The sequence below is a fragment of the Rhinopithecus roxellana genome, chromosome 2 (genome assembly GCF_007565055.1).
Source record: "Rhinopithecus roxellana isolate Shanxi Qingling chromosome 2, ASM756505v1, whole genome shotgun sequence".
NCBI lineage: Eukaryota > Metazoa > Chordata > Mammalia > Primates > Cercopithecidae > Rhinopithecus > Rhinopithecus roxellana.
The window spans coordinates 58,564,841-58,586,866 of NC_044550.1; the positions used below are offsets into that span (position 1 = coordinate 58,564,841).

The 22,026-nt window shown below is 35.9% G+C and overlaps 1 protein-coding gene across 4 annotated transcripts in view; it reads left to right on the forward strand.

Moving 5' to 3' along the window:
• Positions 1-22,026, forward strand: part of ARFIP1 (ADP ribosylation factor interacting protein 1) — a 118,362-nt gene that overhangs the window by 85,944 nt on the left and 10,392 nt on the right. For all 4 annotated transcript variants that reach the window (XM_010382879.2, XM_010382880.2, XM_030921348.1 and 1 more), the window contains 3 exons: positions 1,421-1,642; positions 3,171-3,328; positions 8,720-8,894. In XM_010382879.2, coding sequence (XP_010381181.1) covers positions 1,421-1,642; positions 3,171-3,328; positions 8,720-8,894 — 555 coding nt within the window. The remainder of the gene's footprint in view (positions 1-1,420; positions 1,643-3,170; positions 3,329-8,719; positions 8,895-22,026) is intronic.

The window sequence follows — 22,026 nt, forward strand, 5'->3', positions numbered from 1 at the left end:
ACTGTAGTACTGGCCAGGTGTGGTGGCTCATGCCTGTAATCCCAACACTTTGGGAGGCCAAGGGGGGCAGATCATCTGAGGTCAGGAGTTTGAGACCAGCCTGACCAACATGGAGAAACTCCATCTCTACTAAAAATACAAAATTAGCCGTGTGTGGTGTTGCATGCCTGTAATCCCAGCTACTCAGGAGGCTGATGCAGAAGAAGCACTTGAACCCGGGAGGTGGAGATTGTGGTGAGCTGAGATTGCGCCATTGCACTGCAGCCTGGGCAACAGGAGCGAAACTCCATCTCAAAAAACAACAACAACAGCAACAACAAAATTGTAGTATTTATTTACTACTTTTTAAGAATATTTCTGATAACATTTAATGATGAGGTATATGTTAATGTCCCAGTTATTCTTAAAATGTGTTATTGAATGAAGTTGAGAGTAAAACATTAATACTAGAAAACTTATTTCCATGTGTTCTGAAATTAGATACTTTTTAAAAATTACAGGTTTCTAGGCTGGGCACAACGGCTCATGCCTGTAATCCCACTTTGGGAGGCCAAGGCAGGTGGATCAGTTGAGCCCAGGAGTTTGAGACCAGCCTAGCCAACATGGCAAAACCCCATCTCTACTAAAAATACAAAAAAATTAGCTGGACTTGGTGCACACCTGTAATCTCAGCTACCTAGGAGGCCAACACATGAGAATCACTTGAACCTGGGAGGTGGAGGTTGCGATGAGCCAAAATCGGACCACTGCACTTCATCCAGCCTGGGCAACAGAGCGAGACTCCATCTCAGACCAAAAAAAAAAAAAAAAAAAAATATATATATATATATATATGTTTCTGTATTATTATTTCTGGGGCAGAATACAATAACATAATATAATACCACACTGTCTGAGTAAAAGTAACTCAGTAGTTTCTCTCTCTTCCTCTTTTCCCCCTCCTTTCTTTCCTTCCTCCCTTCCTCTTTCTTTATTCCTCATTCATACACACACATATATATCTATAAAAGTCATTTAAGGGGGAAGACAGAAGTAAAAGAACATTTGAAAGCAGTAAGAGAGTAGTATTTTGGTGTTCTTCTTATTCCTATATTAACAGTCTATATTAGTCTTAATGCCAAATATCTCTGTTTTAGATAATCTACCCAAATGTACTAAACTTGCAAAATAATTATGTGAGAGTTCTTATGGCAGTATATAAGTTTGCTAGATATGTCTTTAAAGTTCCTTTGATTAGTAATAATTATTAGACACGTCTGGTGAATTTACTTTCTGAGTCCTGATCAACTAAGGGAGCTGACAATTTTCAGTTTATTACGCTAGCTTGTTTGAATCCAAAAAATGGTGTATGCCATATGCTCTAGCATTTGTATTTTGTTTTGTTTTTTCTTTCTAAACAAAATGCATCTTCCACTTTTAGTGTACTCGACAGATTATCTCTGAGAAGCTAGGCCGCGGCTCAAGAACTGTGGACCTTGAACTTGAAGCTCAAATTGATATATTAAGGGATAACAAGAAAAAATACGAAAATATTTTAAAACTGGCTCAAACATTGTCGACCCAGCTTTTCCAGATGGTACATACCCAAAGGCAACTTGGAGATGCATTTGCTGACCTGAGTTTGAAGTCACTAGAACTTCATGTAAGATTATTCTAAATAACTATTAGGGATGGGAGAAAATGATAATAGAAGTATTCAAAGAGGTAATTTGTTATATTTGTGATTTACTGAACTCTTAATGAAAATGGAATTCTGAGATTTTCTTTTAAGATATTTCATATCACTTTAAGAAGGCCCAACTGACTTCTGTTAACTTTACTTTTTATGAATTATCCCATGTATATAAATCTTTCATATTTTTCTTCCTGTTTGTTAATATTTTATTTTGCCTTTTACTTCGTACTGAATATCAAGGGTTACTGTTGTAATATGTTCTGTTAACTTTTTCTAAAAGTTGTAAAAATGTTTTTCTCTTTATTATTCTGTTTCCAGTAACATTTATGTAGACTTTAGTGAAGTGTGTAACTTAGCTTGTGGAAATTTGGTGCCAAAAATCTTAAGCTCTCCTGCCTTTCATTTTAGTTTTCACATACATTGATTGGTAATCTTTTTATGTGGTCCTTTATCTGCCAATATTTGCAAATCAAGGTCTATAATATTTCGAAGACCGAGTACAGAGTGGAGTTACATGGACATCTCTTAAATGGAAAATGGTTTTAGCGTAATAAAGATAATTTTACTTTCCTGCTATCTTCTGAATTATTGAATACTTTGTCACGTACGAAATGTAATTACAGCTATTGCAATAGCATTAAATTTGTATCTTCTACTATTCTAGTTAATTTAATATTATGTTATTTGTTTCAACTGAAATTGAAAAGTACTTTATAACAAACTGGAGAATTATCAAATTAAATGATACATCTTAAAATATTATGTGATCGATTTTTTATTTGGTTAGGTGCATTCCTGATTAATCTGTTAATTAGTAAAACTTAACACTGGAAAGCTTTCACTGCTGAATATACAGAGCTAGAGTTAGTCCTTGCCATATCTGAAGGAGTCATATATAATGTTTACTGCACCGAGATGCAGTTTATTCAAAAAGAATGAACTAAATCTGGTGTTGAGTGATCCTTCCTCAGTTGTGTGCCTAGATAGAGCTGAGCTTGGGAGTCAACTAGTCACCAAGTTTACAAAGAAATATGTATTCTTAATATTTATACTTTGAGGAGATTCAGTCAAAACACAAAAAAATGCACTTTGTTTTATGTCTGGAAGTTTTAACCAATTATTACCTAATTTGGCTGTGAAAGTTATAGTTTCTCTGATTAATAATCTGCTGTATTTTTCTTTCCAACAGCTGTGCTTATAGTATAATAGAAACAAAATGTAGAAATGAAAATATTCTTTCTACTACAAAGTAACTTATAAAAATTATTTAGCTTTTAGCTATGTATCTGAGCTGATGACAATTTTGGTTTATTAGACTTTTTCAGTAATTATATAGCTAGCTGTGATTTCGATTCTTAAAGACTGAAAGAAAAAGTAAAACTGCTGCAGCTAGATCTCTAAATCACATATTTTCCCATTGGTGAAGTGCTTGAGATTTTTAAGTCACTTTTACTGATTTATTACCGGATAAATTAAGGTGACTTCTTTGTTTTAGGAAGAATTTGGCTATAATGCCGATACCCAGAAGCTGCTGGCTAAAAATGGAGAGACTCTTCTTGGAGCCATTAATTTTTTCATTGCTAGTGTGAACACTTTGGTGAATAAAACAATTGAAGATACATTAATGACTGTGAAACAGTATGAAAGTGCCAGGTAAGGTATACATTTTTACTACATTGTCTGTTTTACAGATGGCACATAATTCAGTTAATTTCTTGGTTACAAACAACAGAAACCAACTCTGGCCAATATCGACAGGAAAAAAATATACTGGAAAGTTATAGGATACCTCCACAGAACTGGCAGAAAGGGAGAGAACAAGATTCTGGGAACAACCAAGAACCAAAGCCAAGTTAAGCCTCAGAAGAATCTAATTAGAACCCCTATGCTGGGTGCCTCTAGTCCTTAATGCTGCCACAGCTACCATAAATAATTTCCTAAATACCCACGAATACTTGCTTCATTGCCTTGAGATGATCTAATTGATCTTTGGTCATGTGCCCAAACCGCGCCTTCTAGTGAGTAGGGAAATGGAGGATCTCCCAGCTCCATCTTCTTTAGAAGAGGACAGGGCATTGTGTTCTACCAGGCAGGTATTACATGGTCCTCTATATTCTGGCCTAAATTTACCTTTCATCCTTATTACCACTGCTTCCACAATAGCCAGACCCGTACTTTCAGTTTCTATTGAATAATAAGCTTGTTTCACCTGCGTGATTTTTGTTTGTTAGGATATCAGTCATCTTCCATTTATCCAGATTATAGCAAGCCTTCAAACCCTTTCAAATTTTACCTTTTATATAAATTAAATATTTGACTTGTATTTTGATAGCTGTTTATAATAGTGTTTTTATACATCCTATTTTAATGGGTTTTTATATATCCATATTCATATATATATACATACAGTTTCCCTGTCTCATAACTATCCTGTTAAATGGTAAACAAAATACATATTAATAAATGCGTTAATAAATATTTTGAAGAGTCTAAAATGTAGCAGACCTATAATAACCTTTTCACCTTTTGGTTGCAGGCCCAATTTTTTCTCCATATGTCCTGCCACTTTTATTTAAGTATCATTCTAGTCCCTTTTGAGATTTTTTTCTTTTGAACGCTCAAAATTCTTATTTTCCATTTTCTTTTTATGCATAGTTGAAGGTAAACTTTTACCTTTTAGAAGGGTAACTTTGCTCTTTGGCCTCTTAGCCTAGTTTAATGGTATGAGAAATGCCTGTAAAAACTCCAAACTCATCTAGTCTTTTTGCAATTGAGTACTTATTAAATATATATTTCCTTACACTTCAATTAAGTAAAAGCACAAATCATTTGGAAAAGTTAATTTTTGATGTTTTCACGGGAAGAGATGCTTCTGTCCCATACCATGTTTATTTTGTCATTTTCCATTTACTATTAACGTATGAGATTCTTTTTTTTTTTTTTTTTTTTTTTTTTGGAGACGGAGTCTCGCTCTGTCGCCCGGCCTGGAGTGCAGTGGCCGGATCTCAGCTCACTGCAAGCTCCGCCTCCCGGGTTCACGCCCTTCTCCTGCCTCAGCCTCCCGAGTAGCTGGGACTACAGGCGCCCGCCAGGTCGCCCGGCTAGTTTTTTGTATTTTTAGTAGAGACGGGGTTTCACCGTGTTAGCCAGGATGGTCTTGATCTCCTGACCTCGTGATCCGCCCGTCTCGGCCTCCCAAAGTGCTGGGATTACAGGCTTGAGCCACCGCGCCCGGCCTAACGTATGAGATTCTTATTGACTTGAAAATGAAGGTCAAACAGCTGTGGTTGTGTGGAGGTGTAAGGGTGAGGATAGCTGTTAGTAAGATAGCCTTCTGTGGAAATGTCTTCAATAACATTCTCAGTGATTGGTTTTTCAGTCTCGATTTAAATCCTTCCATGGAAATTGCATTTTTCAAAGGGTTCATTATGTATATGAATTTAAAAATTCATTTATTTAAGTTTTATTTGATTCTTTTCTAAATTTGTCTGTTCCTTATTCATAATGTCCTAATTTGTTCATAATGATACTCTTTCTTTTATCTCTAATCATATTAAATTTCTTATCTTCTAGTCTTTCTGATTGTTTTAACATTTATGGGTTTTAAAGATGAATATTGTTTTCTTCCAAAAATACCCCCATCACCTCCTAGTTAAGAACTTTGTGAATCTAGATTGTTTCTCTACTTTGCAATTGTCTACCTATCCTGAAATATATTTTCATTAATGATAATATCTTTCCCTTCAACTTTTATTTCTAAACAGTTTATAATTAATTTGTAGAGGAGAAAATGCTCTAGAGATTAAATGGTTTGCTCACTTGTAGTCAGTTTCATAGCCAAAATGAGAACCCGTTGGTTCCCTGTGGTTCACATTTTATCAGTAGGCCTTATACCTGAGTATTAGTGCCCCAAGTATAATGCGGTATAAGATCTCAGATTATAAAATACAGTATATAGGTGCATTTGGAACTTTTGAACAAAATTATAAATCAAGTTACATGTACTTGGTAGCTGGTTTCCTAAAGGAAACCCTTACACAGCTTCTGTGTATACTTTAAAAAACAAAAACAGCAATGTTGTTTTTGTTTTATGTCATCCCATAATATATCCTTTTTTATTCAAATTACAATGTATGATCTTATTCATTAAGCTTAGCTTGGGGTTTGACTTTTCTGTTGTTTATGAAGTAGCTGTGGAATTGGCTAGTTGTTAACACTAAAACATTGCCTACTGATGGATAATAGTAAAAAATAATCCAAGGTTAAAAGTTTTTCAGTAGCTGAATTTTCTTCTCTGTCAAAGCCAGAATTTACTGACTTTTAGGGGAAGGGTCATCTATTTGATCAGTACAAAAAGTGGTAATTTAGGCAAATGCCCGAGTGGCCTTTTAATGCTTCCTATTATGCATTGTATACAAGTATTTCCTAGCCCTCTGGTGCTTCATGTATAGAAAATCTTGTAACAGCCCATTCAACACTTCTCCACAACAGCACCAACAAGGGAGTCAATTGTGGTCAAGATGTGGTCAGATTGTTTTCAGATGTGGACACCTGTTCTCTAGAAGTTTTACATAAGCCATAAAGTAACCATCATTAACTTTGTTGATATGGACTCAGTTCAGACGGGCAACCTTGAAGGGAGGTTGCTTTTTGAAAACTTAGTGAGCTTCTCTTCTTGGTGATAATGAGCACTGTTATAGAGAAGCTGTTATGGAAAATTTTACTTTGGTACCACCTACAAACTCTGAATGTAAAAATAAGAAATATAAGGTCAGTATTATAACTTTGATTATGTTTAAGTTAATCACTGTTGTTTAGAAATGTGCTCCAAGGCTATTGAAGGATATTTGTCCTTAGATTAAATCACCATGTATTACTATTTATTTAGTTCTACATTTTTCTGTTTTATTTCTTATTGTTTTTAGTGTGCTTGCTTCTAGATACTCCTCTTCTAATTTGGCCATAATAATAAGCATTTTAAAGGTATCAGCTATTACCAGGTGTCTTGTGTGCTTTATCTATATGAAGTTTTTGTGGAGATTTTTATTCACGTTTATAGATTGAAAAACTGGAGCACAAAGAGATGAAATAACTAGCTCAAGATAGAGCCAAAAAGCAGAGAGGTCATTCAGCCTTGGCTCCTGAACCCATGGATTTAACTAACTTGTTACTATTGCCAAGTCAGTCTTGCCTCCTAAATCTTTTGTATTTGTCTCCTTAGCTCCAGTGCCTTTGTCCTCATTCAGTGACTCATTTCTTATATGTCCATCATCTTCTAATAGGTTTCCTTGCTCCTGATTTTTTAATCGTTTATTCTATCCTCCATCTCTTACACTACCACCAGAGTCATCTTTCTATCCTGATACAGTCATGTCATTTTTATGTCAGATCAACATTCTTCAGTGGCTTCTCATCACCTATCCTACTGAGTTAAATTTAAACCCTTTAACATGGCCTGTAGGGCTGCTTACCTTCAATCCCTGCGTGCCTCTCTGATGTTAATTTTTTCCATTGTCATGTTCCAGCTTCAGATTCTGATATACTGAATTCCCAAGTGTGTCTATTGTATCTTACAAATCTATGCCTTTGTCCATGCTATTCTCTTCAGAATCAGAATATTCTACCCCCATCCCAATTCACCTAGCCAGCTTTTACCATCCGTCAAATTTTAATTATAGTATTTTAATTCTGTCTGAGATACCTTTTCAGATATCTAATTAAATAATTATTCCTCTTGATTTCCATTATACCTTACCCTCCTTTATGGTAGTTCTTATTCTCTCATTTTGTTGTAATTGTTTACAAGGTTCTCTTCCTCTAGAATACAAGCTTCTTGAGGATAAACATTAAGAATAAATTAGGATCAGTGTGAAGGACTGATATATTCTTTCTCAAGTCATATATACAATATAGATTATGTTATTTAAAGTATTGTTAATTCCCAGAATAGGAGATGTGAATTATACTCCTATTATCTCCAAATAAAGAGCTTTAATTTTAGGGTATAAGCTTTGTGATTCTGATCTTGACTAAATTAGAGGCCACTCTGCTGCTTCTTTGCTGAGTACCAAATAGTTGAGGCTGCTGGATAAATCACTCTTTAATAAGCAAGGTAGTACTATACTTAGACAGGCACTGTGATAGAGCTATCCTGAGGGGTTATAGGATCATGGAGTGATGACAGTGGTGGGGTAACTATTTGAGTTGATGGGGGGAGAATATCAGAGTGAGGCGTCTCACAGAACACAGGATGGTAAATGCTCTACAACAAATACTGTTGTTACATTCTGAATAGTGATGTTACAGAAATTCATCTAGAGTTGTGTTGTCAAGTATAGTAGCTCCATATGTCTAGTGAGCACTTGAAATGTGGCTAGTCTGAATTGAGATGGGATAGAAGTGTAAATATACAGTGGATTTCAAAGACTCACTGCCCACTCTCCAAATGTAAAGTACCTCATGAATAATTCTGTTATATTGATTACATGCCACAATGATTAATATTTTAAATATATTGGGTAAAATGAAATATATTGATAACAGGTGAAATTAATTATTATTTCATTGTAACTACTAGAAAATTTTAAATTACATGTGTTGCTCACATTACATTTTTGTTGTGCATTGCTAACCCAGACATTTTTACTTCTGTTAGTTTTAGTATGCCATTCTAGTCTGCTGTCCTTACCTGCTTTACCTCATCAGTATTAAGCAATTCACATGGGGTATTTATTCTACCCTTGATCTTGTTTTGCATTTATTTTTTTTAACTGGTTTTTAGATTTTGGAAATTTTACTTGTCAGTTAATACAGTGCTTTGGGAGAAATAGTTAATGAGATTAACCAGCAGCTTTTCCCCTGTTCTTATTTGAATAGCTCTTTGTTTTTAAAGAAATAATGATTTCAAAAGCGTCAAGTAGAATATGTGTGAGAATTTTATATATTATTGTATAGTATGAGACTGAATATTGTATATTTCCATCCCATCTTTTGAACATATTTTACTCTTTTTGTAGTATGTTTCACTTATTCTCTTCTTTCCAGGATTGAATATGATGCATATCGCACTGATTTGGAAGAACTGAATCTTGGACCACGTGACGCAAACACTCTGCCAAAGATTGAGCAGTCACAGCATCTCTTCCAAGCACATAAGGAAAAATATGATAAAATGCGCAATGATGTTTCTGTCAAACTGAAATTTCTAGAAGAAAATAAGGTAAATTCTTTACCTTTTAAGGTCTTTCTGCGGACTTTAAAGTCACCCTAAAGAGAGAGAGTCAGTTTTTCTGTTTCTCTTAACTCTTTTGTATGACAATTGCAAGAAGGAATTCCATTTGTAATCAGTGTTTGAGTTTTTAGAAGTATACAAAATATATTTACCTTTCTTTGATAAAAGTTATCAATGCTACTGTCCCAGTCTTTCACATATAACACATGGCAAAAAGTATTTGATGGACAGCCATTGATCTCTGGATTGGCATTGGTAACAAGTGCTTTAAAAAGTGAAATATTGATAGATTATGCTCTGAGTATTTTGAAGCTTTTCTATTAATGGTAGGTACAGATTTCAGGAAAAGAACTACGACCTTCTTCTCAGTAACTGATAAATGAAAAATAACTAAAAGGTCCAGCTTAGGGCTGCAGTTAGCATAACCTAGAAGGAGGAACCCAAGAGATCCATTTTCCACATTTTTTTAATATATGAACACATCCAAGGACTAGAGCAACGAGGGCTGAACTGGACCAGCTGTAGGTTTCAGCAGGAAGTAGATTCATATACTAATAGGCTCCTGTGTTTTGGTTTAAGTAAAAGGACCGTTTCTCATGTTTGACATGTCTTTATTACTTGCATACTCAGCTTTGTATGCAGGATTGCAGTTCTGGAAATGGGAAATGAGTGAGCATGGTACAGAATAGGTGTAGTGCAGTCCTGTAAAGATGAGTCTCATCATTGCACATTGGTAGTTTTTTCTGTGCGTTTCACATCCTGTAAGGTCATGATAGGTCTTCAACTGTACTCTCTTCGAGGTACCCTCTTAAAATTTTTTATCAGTTCTCTCAGGAAACAGTCATGTTTATATTCTCCTCCGTAACATCAAAGGGCATTTTAGTAAACTATAACTGTCAGTATCTTACTGTTTTCTTTAATGTTTCCTTAGAAACTCTCATGACTACTATAAAACCTATAAAATAATGTATTTCTTTGGGATCCACCTAGACCAGCACTTTCACTGATTTTTTAAGCTGCTATGGGTGAAAATTACTCACCACAAAACATTATAGTGGCAATAAAGAAAACTTCAGCAGAATTGTCATAAAAATTGCCTGGCATCATTCAGACAGAGCCCAGTGCAGCCTTCTGGTATTCATTAGCTGAGCACAAAAGATTGCATTCATTTTAGTCATATATATATACCTATTTTAGTGTGTGTGCATGTGTGTGTATATATATATAAAAATATATTTATGTGTATATATACTATATAATATGTGCACTATATATATAGTATATATACACTAATATATACTATATATTTTAGTATATATACACTATATATTTTAGTGATATATATTTAGTCATATATATAATGGATGTGAATATATCAATATTTAGATAATAGACATTATATTTTTTAAATATAAAAATATTTTTGACAGTCCACCCTATCATCACTACACAGTAATACTAAAAGAGGTATGCTAAAAGAATATACATGTTTGATAGAAAAGTAGACTAACATAGTGAAACCTAAGGTTCATGTGATTTAAAGGAAGAGAGAATCAAATGGTAATTGGAAGCCAGATTATACCAAACCTTGACCACATACAGACTTTGAATTGTGGCCTTGGAAGGGACTTACGCTGAGCAGGGAGGGAAGAAGGAGACACCTTCATAGACAGCCAGGTCATCTCTATAAATTTTAAATGTCAGTCAGATGGATCTTACTTCTAATTTTATCTTGTAAATATTGAAGAATTTTTAAAGTTGAGAGTAGCAGGAAAAAGTCATTTAGAAAGACTCTTTCTTAAAGGAAGAAAGAAAGTAGAAGCACACATACTAATGAGGAATCTTTTATAGCCAAATGAAATGATGAAGAGCCTGAACTGGGGTCTTTGCAATAGCAGCAGGAAGGAAGGAATATGGTGATTGTAAGGCTGCAGGCTGCACAGGGGTCGGAAAACTGAAATAGGAAGCTTGTATGGCCTGAAGGCAGTAAGGGTAAAAGGATTGGGAATTTTTTCTATTTGATCCAGTGTTTAGTTTGAGAAATGATGACAGAATACTCAAGTGGAAACAATTGGTAGGAATTTGATGATGCGTGTTTACAGTTCGGATGAACAGAGTCAGGGCTTCATATATAAAGGCTTGGAAGTCATTGCTTTAAGAATAATGTTGTTACTACTATTAAATAATAATAGAAAATTGCTTCTATTCTCAAGGATTTTATATTCTTAGATGATGTCTTCATCTTTTTGGGCTGCTGTAACAAAATACCATAAACTGAGTAGCTTATAAACAAGAGAGAATTATTTCTTTCAGTTCTAGAGTCTGGGAAGTTCATAATGAAGGTACCAGTGTCTGGTGAGAGCCCACCTTCTCACTCATAAATGGCTACTTGCTATGTCCTCACATGGTGCAACAGGGAGGACTCCCTCCCATTCCTTTATTATGGGGGCCTTAATCCCATTTATGAGGACTGTACCCCCATGGCCTAATCACCTCCCAAAGGTGATTAGTACCTTCTAATACCATCACATTGGGTGAAGATTTCAGCATTTGAATTTGACAGGGACACAAACATGCAGACTACAGCAGATAGCATAGATATTCTTTGTTTTGGCTTTCCACAGTTGTTGTCAAGGCAAGTTTGAATTTGAACTGAGTAATCAGCTGTGTCTAAAGTAAAATCTAAAGAAGCTTTGGTCTTTGTATGTTTTTTTTTTTTTTTTTTTTGAGACCGAGTCTCGCTCTGTCGCCCAGGCTGGAGTGCAGTGGCCGGATCTCAGCTCACGGCAAGCTCCGCCTCCCGGGTTTACGCCATTCTCCTGCCTCAGCCTCCCGAGTAGCTGGGACTACAGGCGCCAGCCACCTCGCCCGGCTAGCTTTTTTTGTATTTTTTTAGTAGAGACGTGGTTTCATCGTGTTAGCCAGGATGGTCTCGAACTCCTGACCTCGTGATCCGCCCGTCTCGGCCTCCCAAAGTGCTGGGATTACAGGCTTGAGCCACCGCGCCCGGCCGTATGTTTTTTATTTAACTCTTCAAAACGATAAAGAAGTATTGTTGGACTATTATTTTAAGTAGTAATTGTCATTTAGAAGAAAACAGAGATCCATGAGAAAACTTTTCTTTGTTTTTTTGTTGTTGTTGAGCAACATTTACTCTTTTCTGTTATTTTTAATAGCTTAAAAAGGAAGGAAAAGCAGGTTTTTAGCCTCGGAACTGTCTATCATCCCTGTTTGGTTCCTTGGTAATTTGAACTGCCTCAAGTCTAGATTTTTTGTTCTTTTGTTAAACTGTAGGTGATTTTGTACCTCAACATCTCTTTTATGTATGGTTGCCAGGTAATCTACTTAGCACTTTAATTTGTTTGTTCGTTTGTTTCTTTTTGTTTTTGTTTGAGATGGAGTCTTGCTATGTTGCCCAGGCTGGAGTGCAGTGATGCAATCTCGGCTTACTACAACCTCCACCTCCTGAGTTCAAGCAATTCTCTTTCCTCAGCCTCCCTGTAGCTGGGATTACAGGTGTGTGCCATCATGCCCAGCTAATTTTTTTTTTTTTAAAGTGGAGACAGGTTTCACCATGTTGGCCAGGCTGGTCTCGAACTCCTGACCTCAAGTGATCCACCCGCCTTTGCTTCCCAAAGTGCTGGGATTACAGGCATGAGCCACTGCACCAGGCCCAACACTTTAATTTGAAGAAAATATAGTATGCGCTTCGTATTTCTTCCCCCCCAACCACTCCCCATCCCCTGATTTTTTGTTTAAAGATACTGGATTGCACTATGTGGCCCAGGTTAGATTTGAACTTCTGGACTCAAGCAATTTTCCCACCTCAGCCTCCCAAGCATTAGGGACTACAGGTGCACGCCACCACATCCCACTAGTGGTCCTATTTCTTAACAGGAAGAAATGAAACATCAATGAATGTGCTGTTCTGTAATTTGATAATGTCCTAAAGACTACTGCAGTATATACACCTGTTTTTGCAGCTTTTCTCTCTCTCTCTCTCTTTGGCTTTCTTTTGGTTCTCAAATCATGGCTTTTGGAATATCTTTTCGTAACGCTTCTCTTCTAAAATGAGAAGCCAGAAAACCAAATAATGAGAATAGGGCATAAAGTAAAAGCAGGTAGTCCTTGAGTATGGTACTATAGGAATAAGCTTTAGCATCTAGTGTTTTTGTTTGTTCCCTCTTAGAACTTTTTTTAAATTTTGAGGCAGATCGAGGAGTTAGGTTCTTAGGTATAAAACTGATGTGTTTATATGTACTTAGTCTAGCCTTTCTTCCCTATGGCAAAACAAAGAGGTAAGGTGTATAAAATACTCACATTTCTGCATATGTGTGTGATAAGTGCACCTAAGGGTATTTGTCATTTACCCTTAATAAAAACATGTGTTGTTCTACTATTTATAGTTCATATTTTCTGTCTCTTCACCCCGTGATTTGGTTGTTTGCCTTTAACCTAAACAGTCCTTATTCATCTCTGACATTCTCTTCTTTATTTACTAAACCACACTGAGTTGTGTAGCAGTAAAGACATAGCTCATTAGTCTTCTAATGTTTCTCCTTTCATCAGTATTTCTCCTTTTTGAGACCTTTAAATAATGTAACTTGAGCTATTTTGTGACTTAAGGCAGTTTGTTTACCTGTTATTGTTTCGTTCAGGGTTCAAAACAAAACATAGGCTACGTTAGTAAAGAGAAAGAATAATAGACATTTCTGGTGCTTTGTAGACTTTGTGAGAGTAGATACCATGCTTTCATTTACAGCCCTCATAAAGCCTAGCAATGGTGCAGGTATATAGTACTCATTCAGCAAGTGCATGTTTGCATTCTTCCCAGAATTAGAGGTGCACTACAGGAATTGGAAGGAAATGGAAGTAAATGAAAGTCAACTCGGAGAGGATAAAAGGCAGAATCCTGATTACCTCACTCTTTTTTTTCGTGAGGACAAGCATAGTCTCTCAGAAATGCTTCTGTTTTCTGCAGTGTTTACTGTTTGCATGGAAAGAGGAGGCAAAAAGTTAAAGAAAAATATGCAGATCAATGTAAGCGACTCATGTTTTTTTTTTTTTTTTTTTTGATAGCTTTTTATGTGGCTTGGAACTATAAAGATGTGAAAAAATAGTTGAAGGTTAATTTTTTCTTTAAGGTGTAATTTAACTTGGGAATGATAAATCTTAAGGGCTATGAATATATTGGGAGTGGGATCTGAATGTATCAGAAGATTCAGCAAAGCAGTTTGGTGTATAAATATAAAAAGTAAGGATTTTATTCTTAAGAAGTATAAAATATACTCCTACCCCAAGGTAATGTCAGTTAAATTAGCTATAACCATTACATGCAGGTTTGTTTCATTATTATGTTATATTTTAGTGACTTAAAGGATGACAGAGGAGGCAGAAAAAGATGAACCAGACTTGGGATCTATCCTGGACATGTATTTGATTTATATAGTTACTTAATTAAAAAATAATATTTCTTAAAATTTATAGTCATTCCTAATCTTAGATTGATATGAAAACTGTTGTTTTCACTCACAGTGTTTCATATATAATCACAATACAATAACATTCCTGTATATTAAGATTTCTTTTCTTAATATATTAACACGCCTGGAATCCCAGCACTTTGGGAGGCCGAGGTGGACGAATCCCTTGAGGTTAGGAGTTTGAAACCAGCCTGGCTAACATGGTGAAACCTCGTCTCTACTAAAAATACAAAAATTAGCCTGGCGTGCCTGTAATTCCAGTTACTCCCCAGGCTGAGGGAGGAGAATCATTTGAACCCGGGAGGCAGAGGTTGCAGTGAGCCGAGATGGCACCACTACACTCCAGTCTAGGTGACAGAGCGAGACTCTGTCTCAAAAAGAAAAAGAAAAAATACTCAAAGCCTAGTACTTTTTTGTAAAAATACACTAAAGGTTTGGGAAAACTTTGAGGGCAGAGGTATTCTTTGCTTACTAAAACTTCTCTGCGAGAGGAAAAAATATAAACCTCAGAATTTAAAAAAGATACTTGTTGCCAAAATTTAAGGAGCATGTGAATACCTAATGTGTACAAGGAGATACATTCTTGAAATCTCTTTTCCTATTGTCAAAAGAAAAAGAACCCCAATTTCTTCTTGAGTACTTTAAAAATATTCATGCCAGTAACTTGATGTCACCTTTACTTCCAAAGCAAAAACAGTAGTACTTCTTGGTGTGTGCTCCTAGGGAAAGTGAGATTAAGTTATATAGGTGAAAGAACTACCTGGTTCTAAATTTTAAAATAAGCATTTATGGATTGATGTCTGTAAGCGTAACAAGCAACCAGGGAGTTGGTAGTGCTGGAAACAGAAGGAACTGCCTTTCAACACTGTGCCAAATATTATTACCTACATTTGGATCCTGTGAGTCATTCTCTTATTCATGCAACTTTACTTCCAGACTTAATTTTGGCTGTGACTGGTGCTCTCAAGGGAAGGTACATGGTCAGTTAAGAGCGGTTGGGGAAGGCCTCCATGAGGGAGTGATGCTGAACATTAATATCACTTGAGAAAGTAAGAAACTGAGAACCAGAGAGTGTTCCAGGAAGAAATACCAGCATGTGTAACTGCCTTGTGGCAAGAAAGGGTGTGGTATGGTGAAAGAATGAATGTAACTGGAGCCAGTGTGACCAGAGCATAGAGAAACTGGAGAGGTAAGTGACGGCCAGACTATGTAGCCCTGATAGGCCATATTAGTGAAAAGTTTAATATCAGCGGGAAGCCCTTGAAATACTTCTTAGCAAATGGTAGGTCTAAAATATGGAGGATAGATCTTAGTAGGGACTAAGAGTAAGTATAGTAGCTTAGACAGGAGATGGTAGGTAGTTGGATTACAGTAGTGATAGTAGAAATGGAGTGAACTGAAGGCTTCAGGGATATTTAAAAGGTAAAACAAATACATGTAAAACAGTAAGACAGACTGATGTATAATTGGCACCTTTGACATTTTATTCCTTTATTCAGCAAATATTGGTGGAGTGCTCTTTTTATTTTTATTTATTTAGTTATTTGAGACAGGGTCTCACTGTGTTGCCCAGGCTAGAGTACAGTGATACAATCATAGCTTACTGTAGTCTTGAACTCCTGGCCACAAATGATCCTCCTTCCTCAGCCTTCCAAGTAGCTGAGACTACTGGTACATGCTACTGCACTTGGCTTTTCTTTTTTTTTTTTTTTTGAGATAGGGTCTTATTCTGTCATCCAGGCTAGAGTACAGTGGTGTGATCATGGCTTACTGTAGCCTGTACCTCCCAGGCTCAAGCAGTCCTCCCACCTCAGGCTTTAGAGTAGATGGGATGACAGGCATGTGCCACAAGGCCTGGATAATTTTTTTTATTTTTTTGTGGAGACAGAGTTTCACTATGTTGCCCAGGCTGTTTTCAAACTCCTGGCCTCAAGCAGTCCTTCTGCCTCAGCCTCCCAAAGAGCTAGGATTATAGGCATGAGCTGCCATGCCAGGTCTTGTGGATTGCTTTTTATATGCCAGTCACTGAGTTAGGTGATAGAGGTATAATGGTCTTACACTCATAGAGCTTATAGTCAGGTAAGAGAAATAGGCATTAACCAAACAATTATGTAAATACAAGCTATGGTAAGTGTGATGAAGGGAAAATAGAAATGTCATGTGGGTGTACAGAGAACTTGGCCAGGTGTGTGTGTTGTGGGGGAGGGGCTGGGGTATCATGGAAGGCTTCCCTGAGGCAGTGATATTGGGGCCAAGATATAGAGAGAGAGGGGTAAGGTAAAGGTATGTGATGGAGTGAGATTTTAAATAGAAGAAACAGCATATGTTGACAGTCAGTGAGGCCAGAGCATAATGGGGACAGGGAAGAAATAGCACTGGATGAAACTGGAGAGGTAGTTTAGGGCCTACACAAAGATGAAATGACATAGGTACAATGTTATTCATTGTAGCATCACTTGTTATTTCTAAAGATGAGAAAGAACTCAGTGGTTCAGCAGTAAAGGACTAATTGAATAAACTGGTTTTTTTATACAGTGAAATATTTTACAGCTATTTAAAAAAATGAGAATGCTAATGATAGCTCCTCAGGACAGACAATTAAATGAAAAGAGCAAAATACAAAGTAGTGTTTATTGTACAGTATCTTTTGTGTAAGAAAAGAAAGAAGAGTGTATAATCACATTTTCTTATATTTGCATAAAGAAAAACTGGAAGTATTAATAAAATCAGTTACCTATAGAGGGAACAGGGTGAATGGAAACAGGAATGAAAATGAAACCTCTCATTGTATACTTTTTGTATCTTTCTAATTTTGAACCACATATATGTCTTAACGTATTCAAAAAAATAATACTTTTAAAAAGATAGGAAAATAAGTTAGCTAGAAAATGTTTTTTAAATACTATGCCTTATCTTTTTTCCAAATTGAGACTTAAAATAGACTTATATTTCCCAAATATAGTCTTTAATTTTCCTCTTAGCTCAAAATTAGATGATTAATTCTGTGTTGGAGAGAATAGAAAAAGTTAACTTAGAATGTGAGTTCTGTTACAACATCATTCTTAGATGACAGAGTAGAAATAGTGCGATATCGTACCTTTCATTTATAGAGGAAAATATTTTAAATATTTTAACATATGGTGCAACATTTGCTGCTGTTAGTGGTTTGTCTTTCTAAACCCACATGGAGGAGGAAAAATTTGCTTGTGGTTTGCATTGCCTCCTTTTTCTCTCTTTGGAAATGAGGCAGAAATTAACTATCTTTATATAAACCATGCAACCAAAAAGAATTGTGAGTTGTAGGTTGATTTTTAAACTAGACTCATCCAACCCATACCTGTTTGGAATAAATCAAGGTAATGGTAATTGTTGAAGAGTGAGTAGGGATGAAAGCCTGAGTGGGTGCTAGGGAGAAGCACACCTAGCTAACCAATTCATATAGTTTTTTTTTGTCAGTTGTGCTAAGATACTGGCATGATAATTTTTGTAAGGGAGGAATATTTTGTATTCAGTATTGAAAAGCTTTCCAGGAAGGATAGCTTTATAATCATGAATTACTGTTCTTATAGACTTGGTTCTTTTTCAGCAATCATAAGGTACTTACGTATTTTCTAACCATTTTTGGTCAGAAGCCATCAACTTACTATAGAGTAGGATTAGAGTTTCTTATTCTGCTGTATATGTTGGAGGTGAGGGAATTGTTCCTTTCACTTTGAATGAAAATAATTCACTTTAAAAATTTACTTTTTAATCATTATTGCTGTGATGTGTCTGTTCTAATGGTTGATATACCTGTGTGCTCTTCAGATTCACATTTCACTTATTTTGCCGGCCTTGGGTATTATCCAACTTGATTTGCCAGGTTTTGTGATAAAGGTGAGTTTTTAAGTGATCAATGTGATGCTTGAACAGATCACTAATAACTGCATTGGTTGTGCTGTTGATGATGGTACTGGGTCTTTATGGCTGTGACATTGCTATACTTTTTTAGTTCTTCGTAGTTATGGTTCCTTCAGTTTGCTTAAAAGTAAAACCTTTAATTAGTATTTCTGAGTAAAGTCTCAGAAGACACTAGCAGTGTTTAAGAATTTGACTTTGCAATGTTCTTTTTAACTTTTTCTTGAAATTCTCTCAGTAATGACTCAGCGTTTTCATGTTGACCATAATTTCTTTCCATGACTCACCTATACTTTGTTAAAATATTCATAACTTTTTCCCTCATTAACTTAATAACATCCTGATTTTCTATCCTTATTTCTTCCCTTAAATTTTCAAAGATGCTTTTTTAAAAATTGACCTTAAGTATTTTAAGGTGCTTGTTTTGTGCAGTTATGCCTGATCCTAAAGAACCATATAAGGTATTATCACAAACTCCCTGCGGAGAGGCAACTTACAGTCTAATGGAGGAATTTAAATAAAATCAATTATATATAAAACACTAACTTAAACATGAGAAAGAAATACAGAATTTGATGAAGAAAAATGTTAGTGTGGGCTCAAAGTACCTGGTAAGCTAGGCAGTTTGACTTGAGCAGGACCACACAAGAATGGGTAATGTGCATAGGTAGGAAGGGGTCAGAAAAAAATTCTTGGAGAAACCCTGGATCATATGTTTAAGTGATTTGTAAACTTCTGTTGAATCATCTGTTCCCTTCTTGAAGCACAGTGCCTAGGCCTTTCTCCAGTTAAAGCACATATCTTACTATGTTGTGATTGCCTGCGAGTCTTGAAGCACATACTATTACTACTTACAGGCTTTTTAAAAAGAAGAGTAATGCTTTATCATAACAAATTTTGATAAAGCTTTTCCTTTGGATGGGCCATTGGTTTGACTGGTTCCTATTGCCCAGTATCCAAAGGCTGGTGAGCACAGGGTCTGCTGATCCCTGCGGTGACTTGGCACCATTTTGTCGCTTACCAGATAGCTCCAGCAGATCTAGATACCTGAGCTTTCTGTTTCTTATTATCTAAATATGGAATTCAGTGACTCCCCCCCCCCCCCAACACCTGCCTATATATTTATCCCTTTTTTCTGGATTTCATAGGGATTTTGTGAATACCTCAAGATACAGGGACTAATTCTGAACTTGAGATCAGGAATGGAGTAAAGTTCTGAGAGAAGTTATAGGATGGGTAAAAAAAGAAAACATTGGTGGGATCCCCTCCTCTTTCTATTCCCTGTGGCCTCCCATGCTATTCCTGGGATCTCACTACCCCTAATTCTGTAACTATGGACTTCTGTGTGGTTTTGTAAAGAGGATTCAGTGCTGTCAAGCCCATGATTGTCAAACTTCTCTGTTAGGTTAATAACAGTCTCCCAACTTTTTTGAAATAACTTTGTATCTCTCACCTCGTTAATGAAATGAAATACCCAATTCCTTACCTATTCTTTTGTACCTAAATTGATTTTGGACTCGGAGATGAGATGGTAATTTATGATACTTTATGTTTTCTCTGCCAACTTGAAAGTGTGTTCATCCCTCCCTCCTCCCCATAGTGCCTAGGCCTTTCTCCAGTTAAAGCACATATCGTACTATGTTGTGATTGCCTGCTAGTCTGTTTTTGCCCCTAGAGGTGCTCCATGGATGCATCTATAGAGCACGGCCTTCCTACATTTGAGTATTGAGTTAGTCGATGGACACTAATCTTTGAGTACTATAATCTATAAAATGGAGATTATATAAGGATTTTTGTATAATACCTATACCTGTATAATATGTGATCTAGATGATTATATACCAGTGCACAGATGATAATGCTGGGGTTCAGAGAGGTTAAGTAGTTTGTTGAAAGTCTCACAGCCAGACCAGGATTCAAGTCTAGATCTCTCTGACTCCACAGCCCTGCTTTTAGTTAAGTATAATACAATGCTGTAATGCTGCCCAAGGTGAAATTGTTAAGATAGCAGAGAGAGAAGATGGAAAGATAACCTTGGAAAACAGAAGCTGTATTGATCACGTCTAAACTTGGAGCTCTTGGAAGGAAGGAAAGGAAGGAGAAAAGGAGAGAGGGAGAAGGGAGGGAGGGATTGAAGCGCGGGAACTAACCCTGTAAAATTATAGAACAAAAAAGGCGATAGACTTTTTTTGCTAAAGGTGAGAAAATCTCCTCACTCAGAATGTTAACATATCTAATTCTTGGATAAAGAATTATAAGACGTCACCACTGTTCTGTGACCTGCTGTTACTGGAGTCTATAGGTCATGTTTCATCAGTTATCTTCAGAACTCTGCCTTTGTTTTTCCTTCTGTAAGGACTTTTTTTTAACCCTCTGCTTGTCAGTGGTTTGCTGAAACGTATCCCAATGCATCAGAAAAATGTACAAATCTATTTTTCTACCCCACTTGTAGTTCATATTTGTCTTTCCTTCTCTCACTCCATTCCCAATGCCCACAACCGTATTTTTTATAGTGTTTCTCTTTCTCAACCAGTAGTTGCTTTAACATGACAGGCATTTCCAAAGCCATTGCAAATTAATAAAATTATGCCCCACAAACCTAATAAAAGGCCAAGGCAGGTATATTTTCTTGCCTGATAGTCTTCTGATCTCTTTCTGGGAAAAGTTCAGTGATAGGCAGGAAAGCATAGAATGGTATTTTTTTAATAGGAGTAAAGAAAGGAGTTGATACCTTACATATTAGCGACTGGGGACCTCTTACTAAAAAATGATTTGTTTCACCTTTTTCTCACACCTTTTTCCTACAACCAGCTACTATCCCAATATTTTTGTACATTTAATATAAACCCCTATTTCATAGAATTATTGGGAAAGCCAGTAACTGCTTTGAAGAACGTAACAATCATAAATACTAGGTTGGTGCAAAAGTAATTGCGGTTTTTGCCATTACTTTCAATGGCAAAACCTGCAATCACTTTTGCACCAACCTAAATATATGAAGACTAATAACTTATTTTAACAGGAAATTGCTTTTTTAAACAAATTTAGTGCCTCTGAATAAGAAAGTCATATGATCTAAATTGTATTTGGAAAAAGTTCGTTTGGTAGAAATAAACTGCCTTTTATATGATTTTGATGTTGAAAAGGTAATGATATCACTAGTTTTTTCAGTCAGTAAGTTTGTAAATGTTATTTATATTCTATTGATGCATGCTGTGTAGGCAAGAGAAAGTATTCAGTGTAGTCCACTTGGCATCATCTGTGAGTTCTGCTGTTAAATTTCAGTTACCTAGTTTCTGTTTAAAACTCCAGCTTGTCTCTCTGCCTTAGTAGTCAGTGTTAGAGTTTGTTTTGCCCTTTAACAATTAAAGTATTGTATGATATGTTTAGGTCACTGAACAGATGTTGCCGGAGTGGTTTTGCTCTTTGTTTGGCAGATCTTTATGAAAGTTCTTCATAAGTGAATTTGCAATGATTTAGTATATTTCTAAATTGCTGTAATTGTTTCTGATGTTAGGTTTTCAAAATTTGTCAAATTTGCTGCCTTTCCATTATAATTGTTACCTCTAACTTTTTTTGCTCCTGTTTTAAATCTCTGCCTTTTTGTTGTATTAATATTTTATATTTTAAATCATTTCTAACTTAGGACATAAATAGTTCAATAAAGACTTTTTCCTACTCTGTAAATATGGGAAGATTATATAAAAGTTTAATGTTTTATTAATCTTCATAGTTTTAGC